General features: G+C 44.2%; 1 protein-coding gene across 1 annotated transcript in view; it reads left to right on the top strand.

Annotated features, from left to right (window-relative positions):
* The window catches only part of DNAH11 (dynein axonemal heavy chain 11), a 481,578-nt gene that overhangs the window by 102,500 nt on the left and 365,858 nt on the right, over nt 1–13,220 (top strand). The window contains exons 8-9 of the mRNA XM_073677778.1: nt 5,067–5,300; nt 8,282–8,449. Coding sequence (XP_073533879.1) covers nt 5,067–5,300; nt 8,282–8,449 — 402 coding nt within the window. The remainder of the gene's footprint in view (nt 1–5,066; nt 5,301–8,281; nt 8,450–13,220) is intronic.

Here is a 13,220-nt window from a genome sequence, read left to right as displayed (position 1 = left end):
TGGCCGCATTCCTTTTTCCTTTAATTGCAACCAGTTGTCCTGTCCCTGCAGCTGAAAAACACCCCCATAGTATGATGCTGCCACCACCATGTTTCATTGTTGGGATTGTATTGGGCAGGTGATGAGCAGTGCCTGTTTTTCTCCACACATATCGCTTAGAATTATCACTAAAAAGTTCTATCTTTGTCTCATCAGACCAAAGAATCTTATTTCTCATAGTCTGGGTGTCGTTCATGTGTTTTTGAGCAAACTCTATGCAGGCTTTCATATGTCTTGCACTGAAGAGAGGCTTCCGTCGGGCCACTATGCCATAAAGGCCCAACTGGTGGAGGGCTGCAGTGATAGTTGACTTTGTGGAACTGTCTTCCATCTCCCTAATGCATCTCTGGAGCTCAGCCACAGTGATCTTGGGGTTCTTCTTTACATCTCTCACCAAGGCTCTTCTTCCACGATTGCTCAGCTTGGCTGGACGGCCAGATCTAGGAAGACTTCTGGTGGTCCTAAACTTCTTCCATTTAAGGATTATGGAGGCCACTGTGCTCTTAGGAACCTTGAGTACTGTAGAAATTCTTTTGTAACCTTGGCCAGATCTGTGCCAGGCCACAATTCTGTCTCTGAGCTCCTTGGACAGTTCCTTTGAGGTCATGATTCTCATTTGGTCTGACATGCACTGTGAGGTCTTATAAAGACAGGTGTGTGCCTTTCCAAATCAAGTCCTATCAGTTTAATTAAACACAGCTGGACTCAAATTAAGGAGTAGAACCATCTCAAGGAGGATCACAAGGAAATGGACAGCATGTGACTTAAATATGAGTGTCTGAGCAAAGGGTCTGAATACTTATGACCATGTGATATTTCAGTTTTTCTTTTTTAATAAATCTGCAAAAAAATTCTACATTTCTGTTTTTTTCCAGTCAAGATGGGGTGCAGAGTGTACTTTGAGAAAAAAAAATGAACTTTTTAGAATTTACCAAATGGCTGCAATGAAACAAAGAGTGAAAAATTTAAAGGGGTCTGAATACTTTTCGTACCCACTGTATGATTATATCATTCATAAATATTCACACATGAGCATGTGCATACAAGCATTTGTATACTGAGATAGTTCTGTACACATCAGTGTGCATTAGTATAAAGCTGAAAATACACATTAAATAACAACAGTTGGCTGAACACCTCTAGCTGTGTCTTACCCGCCTGGGGGAATAGTGATTGGATATGCTGATATCCGAAAAGCACAAATCTAATTTTCCCCGATGTTCACCATCAACACACTGACAGGCTGAAACCAGAAATTTTAGATAGCTAATAAAAGGAAAATGACTAAACTTCAACTGTATATTTCTAAATGTGAAAGTGAGGTCAAGTTCCTAAAAATACCTAAAGTGCAATGCCTGATGTTAACATTGCTATCCATCTTCTCCTCTATAACATTTAGAGCCCAATGCATCATGACCAGTTTTGTTTACGCCGGTCTTGATGAGGGGACGTGCTGGAGTCAGACGCTCCTGATTCATGATGAAGCTTAAGCCTCTTCATGAATCAAGAGTGTCGGACGAGTGGCATACACCTCTGTGTGGGCTTCGCCACAAATTCTACTTCAGCTCCTACTGGAGTAAGACTTGTGGCTTTGCGAACGCTACCGCTCGTCATGTATTTGACGAGCAGTGGTCACCATGCCCCAGTTACGCACATTTTGTCGGAGCTGGAAGAAATTTGGGATGAAGACGCCGAAAATTGCAAAATTTAGGTGCAACTCTGAGTTGCGTTTAGTTTTTAGACTTTTGAAAGCTTCTAGTGTGAAAGCTTTGATGCATAGGGCCCTTAGACTTTGTTTGTTTTTTACATAAATAAGTTTAAAAGTGAACACAACAAAAGTAGAGGTAAGAGAGTTTGACTTTTTTGTGATGGTTAGGTTGCAATGTAACTAAGGTAACAATCCTAAAGCCCACGCCATATACATTAGTCTAATGTCGGCCAAACTTGCTGATATAGAAGTGGTCGGATAAGGCTATGTGCCCACGTAGCAGATTTGATGCAGAGCCTTTTTGCCTCTCTAGCAGAAAAAAACGCATGCAGATTTACATGCGTTTTTTTCTGCCAGAGAGAAGCGTTTTTTCAGCGTTTTTACATGCGTTTTCGCATGGGTTTTTTCAAGCAGTTTTCCAAGCGATTTTAGCATCACTTGGAAAAGTGCTTGACAAGTTGGTCACACAATATAAATCCATGCAACTGGCATGGATTTATAATGTGTGAACAACTGATGCTTTAAATGCAGCATCTAATAGTAAAAAAAAAAAAAGAGAATTAAAACGTTAAAAATAAAAAAAAACCTGTATACTCACCTCTCCAGTCTCCTCCAGTCTGCTCCCGGCCGCGTCCTGTCTGCTCCCTGCTTCTCCAGTCTGCTCCCTGCCGCGTCCGCAGTTTACTGTCAGGACCTGCGGTGACGTCATTTAGTCAGCTGATGGTCACGCGACCATCACCTGACCGCCAACGTCAGCGGTTGCGTGACAATCAGGTGACTAAATGACGTCACCGCAGGTCCTGACAGTACACGGCGGGACGCCAAGCAGAGAGGACGTGGCCGGGAGCAGACCGGGGACCGCCGGAAAGGTGAATATACAGGTTTTGTTTATTTTTAACTTTTTTATTTCTTTTTTTCACCGCGTGGTAGCCGGGATGAAGAGGACTTGTAGTCTCCTCTTCATCCCGGGTACCACACGCACCGCGATTACGCTGCAAATTCGCGGCCATTGAATTAAATTGAAACGCGTTTCAATGTTCCTCAATGGCCGCGAATTTGCAGCGTAATCGCGGTAGAAATGGTCATGCTGCGTTTTGCAACGCAATGCAAATTAGCGCATCATGTGCACAGCACATCCGAATTCACATTGCTTTGCATGGCAGACTGTTTTACAAGCGTTTTCGCAGCCGTAAAAACGCTGCAAAAACGCTACAAAAACGCTACGTGGGCACATGGCCTAATAGACTAATGTGTATGGAGTGCCTGGGGGGAAATGTCAATCAGGTGTGTCCAATTTCTGACTGCTGATCGCTTTGTTCTCCTGGAGATAAGCCACCATCAGACATGTCTGGTGATGGTTCTCTCATAGAAACACAGGAGCACGTGCCCGAACGAGTGCTTCTGTGTATGAGAGACGGCCAAGTTACCACTGGCCGAATAATCGGCCACACCATCGTTGGCTGACAGCCATCTAATCTGTATAATAGTCTTTATATGATGGTCTTTATGTCCCTAACCTAACGTAATACTATAGGTAAAATGTATTCTGTATGTTCTACCTAGTGCACCCTCAGGCCCTGCATTATGCATAGCTCAGTGTGTTTGTTTTAGCTGGCGTGTGTCTTTTAAGATTCAAAATTACAAGAGCAGTCAAAACAGCGCACTCACATCTCATGGCACTGGACCAGGTAGTACTTTGTCCTTAAAATACATCAAAATTTAAATTGGATCTACAAATTAATTTTTAAAATAGTTGCACACAGAGTAGGGTAGACTTACATTATTAGAAGTAGGTAGTTCCATTTGGAAAAAATACAAAGTACTTTAACCGAACGTAATGTAGGTGAAAATCCATTATGAATGGGTGTGATGCCTCCAGAAGGTAGACTTCAAATCTCCGTATATAGAACAATACAAAAGTAAGCAGCACTCCAGTGAATAGTCAAGTCTTCCATCGAGCCGTTAACCGTTTATGACCACAGCTTTATGGAAGAGCTAAAACATAGTTCATATGGCCCATATGGGTGAGTAAATCACTTTTACTGCAGACTATCCATGGTAGGTACATTAGATAGTGCATACAACAGATAATTACCGTACTGATTTAACATACAGTCATGGCCGAAAGTGTTGGTACGCTTGAAATTGTTCCAGAAAATGAAGTCCCCACTGCTCACATAGACACCTAAAAAGCTAGACTGCAGTTTGCCTACTGTTTATTGAAAACGGAATGAAGCCTACAAAGAAAGACAAAGAAAGGAACACAGTACCTATAGTCAAATATGGTGGAGGTTAAAAGATGTTTTGGGGTTGTTTTGCTGCCTCTGGCACTGGGTGCCTTGACTATGTGCAAGGCATCATGAAATCTGAAGATTACCAAAGGGGTAATGAGGTGCCCAGTGTCAGAAAGCTGGGTTTGCGTCCTAGGTCATGGGTCTTCCAGCAGGAAAATTACCCAAACATGCTTCAAGAAGCATATAAACCTATAAACAAATGGCGACCTTATCTTTAAAATAATCACATTTTATTTCTACATGATTAAAAACATGTATAAGTAAAATTTTAATATTTTAAAGATAAGGTCTCCATTTGTTTATAGGTTTATATATTGTTTATTTGGGGATGCTTAAATAAATTGGCCTATCGGTTTATACTTCAAGAAGCACCCAGAAATGGATATAAACAAAGCGCTGGGGAGTTCTGAAGTGGCAGCAATGAGTCCGGATCTAAATCCCATTAAACACCTGTAGAGAGATCTTAAAATTGGGAGACGGCAAACTTCAAGTATGAGAGACCTGGAGCAGTTTGCAAAATTCCAGTTGAGAAGAGAAGCTTGTTGATGGTTATAGGAAGCGATAGATTGCAGTTATTTATTCCAAAGGGTGTGCAACCAAATATTAAGTTGAGGGTGTCAACAATTTTGTTCCCCCCATTTTGGGGATATTGTGTGAAATTATGTCCAATTTGCCTTTTTTTCCGTTTTTTTTTTGTGTTGTTCAAATACTCACAAAGGAATTTAAACGTGTATAAAAAACATGTGTAATTGAAATAATTTTCTGGGAGAAATACTTCATTTTCTGGAACAATTTCAAGAGTGCCAACACTTTCGGCCATGATGGTATATAAAATTGATGAATTAATTGTTCATAAAAGTTCTCTGTTCTGGAAATATAAAAAAATAATGTTTTGACCAGTTTCCATGTAGCTGATCTTCTTTTTTTTATTGAGTGTAAAATCTGATTCATTGTATTATTATTATTCTTCATTATTTTTGTTCATGGTCTATCATAAAGTCTGATTGTCGCTTATTAAATTCTAGGCAAAATTGTATCTTTCACCGGAAGATCTTTTCAAAGAAGAAACAGAGGAAGCACTAGAGCATGTACAAATTGCAGTGAATGTCCTTAGGACCTTCATGCATTCATTTCAAAGTCACAGGAACAATCTTGGGTCATTTTACCGAGACAGTAATGAATTTAAACCTTGGGATTTTCGCTCTCAACTGGTGTTTGCTAGATATGACAGATTTCTTGAGCGTTTAATGAAGATTGAGGTATTTTAATTCTTCTAATTGTATCCTATTCAGATACGAGCACTATAAATACTTATATTTATATGCTATGAATTGCAAATGAGCCGACCTACACAACATTTTTTTTAATGAAGACCCTTACGTTCTCCTCTAAATAAGACTTACATTCTACTTTAAATAATACATTCTTCCACTGACTATAATTATAATTATTAGTGTAATTAGATTCATTTGACACAGTCATTGACCACATCAATTATGTTTAATTGGATATATAGGTAGATATTATGTTTTAAGGCTTTGAACCTTAAAATAAATTTAAGTGTCCCCATGTACAATTACTATTGTGACGAGAAGCTGCATATTCTCTAAAATTAATAATGCTTGAGCTTGAAACCCTTCTAATTTTATACTAGTAGTATATATAAAGAAATATTATAATATATTTTCAAAAATATGTGCAGTTAACATAGATCATTTTCCCACTTATTATTTCCCATTAATATTTTAAGGCCGATTTTGCACTTTCAAGGTTGGAGCATGGACTGTGATGTCTGGACTGTCTGTGGATCTTCTGACCTGAACTCAACAGCGTCATAGCCATGAGGCTTTTGACCCTCGGGTGCAAAGACAACTGGCCAATCCCTACATCATGGTCCGTACTTGGACCGTGAATGTCAGACTTGTGAAACAGGCCTTAAAAATATTGGATGTGTGAAACCGGCTTAATGTCTTCTATAGCGGCATTATATCTACTGTACTACACACAGATTTGAGTCTTTTTTCCTTGCCTCAGTGGAGATTGCAACTAAATTTCTCCAATCTCAGTGGCACTGAGGAGAAAACCATTTTCCCTGTCATAGGGGCTAGTCAGAAATGTATTTATTTTTTTACTATGGGCCTAAAAACTAATAGGCATGTAGTTGCTAACAGAGGCAATTACCTGCCTGTTGTACCAAGGCGATGGCTCAGATCGGTCACTGACTGCTCCTGCTGCCGATTCCGCTGCTTCATATCAACAAAGAAGCTCTTCTTCTTCCAGGCTGCTCTGTCGACAGGACATGGCTGCCGATGTCATGCTGATTGACAGACTGCTTCTGTGCTACTTCTTTTGCAGCCCGCGGACGTGCTGTGTTTTACCAAGGGGGAATGTTGCGCCCCTGAGGGTTCGACCGCCACAGGGATGCTGCACTTCTCTAATGGAGTGTGGTGTTCCTCCTCTGAGGTAAGGCCAGTGTGATAGTCGTGACCCAACCTTTGCATCCAACACAACACTTCTCCACCAGAGGGAGCTAGTATGCACTAGGTGCTGCTCCCCTGGTTACAGGGAGACTGGGGAACCAAGAGTGAGGGGAACCAGTTAGTGGGTGAGGGTGGAGGACTTACAAGTTAGTTACACTTTAGATTTCATATTTAATTCAATGCCATCTTTGATCTTGGTTCGGTCTCTCTTTTAGTGGTCGTACTGTGCTGTCAGACTACTGTGTGTAATGTGACCTCCCTCCTGGAGCGAAGATCCTGTGTGGGCCTGCGCCGGCAAGGGACATAGCCCTGGTACCCTGGCCTTGGGACGAGAGGTAGGTTGCAGACAAGGAATGTCTCAACCTGGCCAATGACCAGGATCAAGAAGGCCCGGAGCTTAAGAGTGTGGCTCCATAGCAAATGGATCCCAGTCAGGATGCAGACGGAGCGGTGTACGCCACCTGTCCTAGCCATGCTGATATATTCAGAGGGACTCCGGCTGCAAGAGGGGTACCGGACCCCGACACCCGACCTTGCCACTCTACATCCTGGACGGGAAAGCCGGGTTAGGCCCAGAGGATCCCACCGGGTATCGGACGGAGCGGAGCTGCCACCCGTACCCTTGTCCTGAGAGGAGCTCAGAGGGAGACCCGGCCTATTTGCACACACACGGACAGGAAAGGATTTGGTCTGTAGTTCAGGAACACTCTGGTGTAGGGTCCCGACTGAATGCTGGACTTACTCGGAGGTTGTCGGACCCCCGTCCCTGGTGACCGCAGGACTCCACGGGGAGCAGGGAGTCGCCTTCCTTTGCCAGCTATGTGAGTAAAGCCTTGGAAGTTCACCCCTATGGCCTCCAGACTGTTATTCCTGCGCCACACCGCATGACGCGGCCTCCGTTCTTCCTCTACTACTGCCCCCCCTCTTCCTCCCGTCCCTCTGCCCCGAGGCCTTGCTCCGCCTGTGGGGAGCAGTGAGAACTTAGGCCGCCATGACACCGGGCCTCGGCGGACTGCAGCGGCGCTGGTGACACTTCACCAGGCACCACCGGTGGCGTAGTCGTTAAATAAGCCACTCAACCCGGATGAGCCCACAACATCTTCCTTTTCATGTGACGGCCCTGAGCACGGGTCGGGTCCGGGCCACGGCTGCACTCCATCTCTTCACCTAAGGACCCGACACCGAGTTCCCCCATCACCCAGGGTAAACTCAAAAGGGGCTTTTTCGAGAATGAGGACGTCACACTTCCTTCAGATAGGCAGCGGCGAGCTGGCTGACAATCAGCATGACGTCGGCAATCATGTCCCCTGTCAACAGAGCAGAGAGGAAGAGAAGGCGCTGCTCTGTTCACGTGACATCTGTAGAAGCCGCAGAGTCACCAGCAGGAGTGGTCTGTCACTGCTCTGTGCCAGAAGAGATTGGTGCCAAGCACAACAGGCAGGTAGTTAACAGCTACCTGCCTGTTACTACTTAGGCACATTGTAAAAAATAAATGCCCCGGATAACCCTTTTATGGGAAAGTCATGTAAGCTAGAGAACATTTACCAACCGAACGCAGGTTATCTTGGTGTGATTTGTAAACCAAGTGACAAAGTGGAAGGCAGCAGTTGGCTTAGCCATTGTGCTACCCAAATAAAAGTAAAAATACTAAAACAAAATAAACAACTGTTTCACATTCTGCTTTGAAAAGTTGTGAATAATTATTTCCTTTTAGTAACTGTAAAGTACATGCAATGGATAACGCTTTTTTCTTTTCATAGGATATATTGAAAACAACAATAGAATTTCAAAAGCTAGAAAAACTAGAGTTTGGAGGAAGTAAAGGGAATGCCTTGACTGAACAGGTCATGCATCTTCAAGAAGATTTTGATGATAGGTGCAAAGTGTTTAAAGAAAACTCCCAGGATCCTACAGATTATACAAATCTGGTATTGCTTTCCTTACCTAGATGCATTTCTTACAAATTTCCTTATTGGTAACCTAGTTGCTTCTTGTGCAAACAAATGTTATTACATCCCTAAAATCGCTGCTGTCATTTTACATTTTTTCTTAAATGTTGAGAAGTATTCATATGTATTAAAATATGTGATAAAAACAGGGTCAATCTTTCTTTGAGCAAGAGAAAAGTTACAATAACAAAGTACTCAAAATAAAGTTAGCAGATTTTAAGTGGCACACATTATCTGTTGTACCGTATTTTCCAATTGTTAGAGGCTGCCTATTTAATACAATTACAGTCAAACTGCATGTACAAGAAAAATATAGCCAAAGAGTAGCTATAAAGTCAAATGATTTAGTAAGTCTTTTGCATCTTTCGGCATGGGAACAATGACAGGTGAGTAACAATAAAGAAGGGTGGGGTGATACTTTTGCACAGTGGTGTATCAATATAGGTGGAGGAGGGGCTCCCCAGTTTGATTTGAGCGTAATCGAACGCGACCGTTGCTTATAATCCTTATACCCCCCCCCCCCCGGCAATGAGTGCTCCTGTATTCTCCATGGGTTCTCTTATACCTAAGGGGAGATTTACCCACACGCCCCTTGTGGTGACATCATGTGGGCCGGTCTCCTACCTATACATTTTTTATTAAAAACGCCAACTTCTGCGAGAACTCATCGCTCGTTGAACGCAGCAGCTTGCAAATGACACCCTTATGATTTTATCTTCATTTAGAGACCACACATCGCATAGCTGCAGTCTGCTATTCTGGTGTTTTTGCGCTACAGCTCCCTAATTCTGCTTACAGCCATGGAAAACGATTGATACATTCCTGGGCTGATTCTGTCACTAGAAATATAGGTCCCATTATTGTCAGACGCATGGAACTTAAAATATTTCATATTTCGTTTCGTAGTCTGATTGTCTGGAGATTTCTTTGTTAAGCTCAGGAAATCAATTTTCCCAGTTACAAGCTAATTAGTGCAATCCTGCCAGTAATTAGCCCCCTGCGTGTGCCAGGGACAAGAGCTTGCTTCCTAACGAAGTTATAACACTCTTTGGCTGGCATTTGTTTGTGTAAGCTATTTCTCAGGCGTGTGTTAATTGGGGCTTTTGTGCTGAGCAGAAGGGGGGTGAACATCTTTGTCAGGCAAATATGGAAGAACATTTTCCTGACATTAATATTTCCCTGACATCTCCCCCTCTTTGAGGTGGCATAAGGGGTGATTTACAGATCGCCCCTTTAAGGCCACCTCCTGGCCCACCCTTCCTGCTGATCCGACAAGCTGCAGACCCACTTGCCCATCAACCTGAGGGTCCAGCTTTCCGATCACCCTGACCGGTTTGGGATATATTTTCCCCACACCTGACAGGCTATGGGTACCTTCCTCCTATACTCCTGACAGACAGGGGGACACACTTTCCTGTTACCTTGCCTGGTTGTGGGGCCTACCTTTTTACCTGTCATCATTTTTACCTTGGGAGCTGTGCTCCCTAGGGGGGAGCTACGCCCGGCCATGTCACAGTCCGTCGTGACACTGGTTGTCGGCACGGGATCACTTTCCCTATGATCCCCGTGTTTCTCCCCATCCTTCCTCATCACCTCTGGAGCCATACTAGTTATGGGGCAGCTACCACTGACCATGTCGCCATCTACTGGTCACCTGCACAGGACGACCTGCTTCCTGGTGTCCGTGTTTGCTCCCATTACCCATAACACTTATACTGGCTCCTTTTAGGGGATCCGCTGCAGCATCAAACCGCAGGGTGAGGTGGCTGAGTTCCTCTTTACCACAGCACATACTTTTATTATTCATCACATTGACATTTTTGACAGCAGCATTATATGACACACACTGGGAGGGTTGTCAGGAATGTATCGGGCAACCAACCATCCCAGATCCGTTCCCAATAGCTCATTAGTGGGGAGATTCATTGACACCCCCACTTCCCTTAACCCCCTCCTCCCACCCCAGTCCAGGAAAACTCGGGCCATCGGTATGGGACGGCGAACACCTCCGAACCCGGTGACAGTCAGAGTCTTCCCAGGAATGAATTCCTCTGGTAACACGAACTCAAGGCGGATGAGGGTACGTTCCACGCCAGTGTCCTTAAGGCCGACAGTGACTATGTTGCCCACGGTAACGGGTTGTAAGTTCTCCTGGGCCCGGCCAACCGCCCCACCCACCAAAAGAATGGCTGCAGTAGGCACTGGGGCCTCAGGTGTGGTGTCCATCTTTTGCTTCTCCGGGCAGACAAGGCTTATGTGTCTCATTTGGTCACAAGTATAGCACTTACGGGAGTCAAATGCAGTCCCGGTGCTGGAAGATAGGGCAGAACCCGCTGAGGGCCGGCTGGCTGGAACACTGGGGATAGTTGTAGACTTACCCCCTTTCCAGCCTGCGGCGGCTGACTTCCGCACCCCTGGTGTGCTGTTGGCTTCATAGGCATCTGCGATCTGGGCTGCTTTGGCGGCTTCCTTCGGCTCCTGGTCCAGCACAAACTGTTGTACTTCCACTGGGCAAAGATGAAGAAACTGGTCCTTCACCATCAGATCATTCAGGTCCTCAAAGGTGGTAACGGACAGTCCTTGGACCCACTGCTCAAAGTTTTCTCTGAGCCCATCCTCCAAATCACTGTAGCTGTCATGTGGTCCACGTTGGAGGGCTCTGAACTTTTTCCTGTAAACCTCCAGAGTCAACTGGTACTTTCTTATCAGGGCCTGCTTGACAGCCTCATAGTCTCCATCTTGTTCTCGAGGGAGAGAGGCAAACACCTCCAGAGCTTTTCCTCGGAGCCCTGGAGTTAAGTACCTTACCCACTGGTCCGTGGGCAGCTGATACTGCCTGTAGGCCTTTTCAAAGCCTCGCAGAAATGTGTCCAAGTCCCCATCCTTTTCCATCACAGTGAAATGCTCGGGATGGGGTTTAAAGCAGTTGGCACTGGTTGACTCACGGGTCTGCGTGGTGGAGGTCTGCAGCTGGATTCGGGCTAACTCCAGCTGGTGCCGCTGCTCATCTTGTCACTTTCGCTCAACATCCTCTCTCTCCTGGAATTTCAGGATCAGCTGCAGTCGTCCGTCACGATCGTCTGCGGTGAGCTGCTCCAAGGCCATCTGCAGGTGGGGGTCCACACTACCTTGGCTGCAGGTATGACTGGCAATCACAGGTGGGACCCCTGCAGCAGCACCATCCGGGCCTTGGCTGGCCGCCCCATCATCAGGGCTCTGCTGTTGGACAGGCTCTGCAGCACCTTGCAACGGTTCAGCAATCATTTGGGCCTCGGTTTTGTCCATGGGGTCAATCTGTCTCAACTCTCAGAGGGCAGTGATAGTGGCCTTTGCCTGCTGGTGATACCAGGGCTCTCCACGTGTAGCCATTATTGCCAAATAAAAGATAGGACAGAAAAACAAGAGAAGAGAGGGAATGCAACTGCTACACGTCTAGTAATGTCTCAGATAAAAAAATATTAAAATACTGAGTCTGATTTCTTAAAACTTTGCACAGAATTCTCGCAAGAACCGTGAATGTTTTCAGTGACAGGAGTGAATGCTCAATCCAGCCACTGATGTTCTGTAATATCCCACCCGTGCCACCAATTTGTATGGGATTCCAACGCAGCTACGACACCGGGAAGATCACGCGATATCTCACCGTGCCGTCACGCTGTCAATATTTCGTCCGGAATCGCGAGCACGGGATCCAGACTACTCGCTACATGGGTATCTGCAAGCGACCAGTTGCGTCACACCTGTGGATTCCAAAGCCTGGAATCCGTGTTTATGCCCCGTACCATCACTGTCAGCTTCACGATAGTCGATAATAAATATTCTCTGCCACCACCGGCCGAGTTTGAAATATAATACAGGCCTGGCCAGATGCCTGCGTTTTGGTAGCGTATATGGCTTCGGGGAAGGGAACGATTACAGAACAAAAGAAACAGAACTATTAAATTTTATATTTAATCCAAAAGGGAAGCAGTGTTTAAGAAAAAATATATACAAGGATGTTACAAAGGAGACATTAAAAACACATAAGCAGTTACATAAAATAAACAGGATAAAAGAAGAAAAACTTACACTATACGATCGCAGAGACGATTCAATATAGATGGAGGAGGGGCTCCCTAGTTTGATTTGAGCGTTCTCGAACGAGACCCGTTACTTATAATCCTTATACCCCCTGGCAATGAGTGCTCCTGTATTCTCCATGGGTTCTCTTATACCTAAGGGGAGATTTACCCATACTCCCATTGGGTTGACATGTGGGCCTGTCTCCAGGCTGTACATTTTTTTTTAAATCTGTCAAGTCAGCAGTCTTCCCCTTGATTGTGGAACCTACTGAAACAGACTAAGGGACCTTTTTAAACGCTACGGAAGCCTTTGCCGGTGTTTTTTATTAATTATTCTAATTTAGTGAGATAATGACTTTTGTGTTATCATTAGCTGTAAGCCAAAATCATCAACATTAACAGAAATAAACACTTGAAATAGATCACTCTGTTTGTAATGACTGTATATAATATGAGTTTCACTTTTTGTATTGAAGAACTGAAATTAATTTTTTGCTGATATTCTAATTTAGTGAGATGCATCTTATGTCGATTAAGGGGCTAATGAATGGCTATGAAAACAAAATCCAAAAAACAATGGCAATTTTTTTTTTTTATTTTCGCTATTTTACGCCACTTGAAATTTTTCCAATTTTTCAGGATATTTTCTAAGGTAAAATAAATGGTGTTATTCAAAACCATATCTTGTC

Source organism: Phyllobates terribilis, unplaced genomic scaffold, assembly GCF_046119375.1.
Source record: "Phyllobates terribilis strain yellow unplaced genomic scaffold, ASM4611937v1 Scaffold_4__5_contigs__length_816908805, whole genome shotgun sequence".
NCBI classification, from domain to species: Eukaryota; Metazoa; Chordata; class Amphibia; order Anura; family Dendrobatidae; genus Phyllobates; species Phyllobates terribilis.
This window is presented reverse-complemented; position numbering and strand designations above follow the sequence as displayed.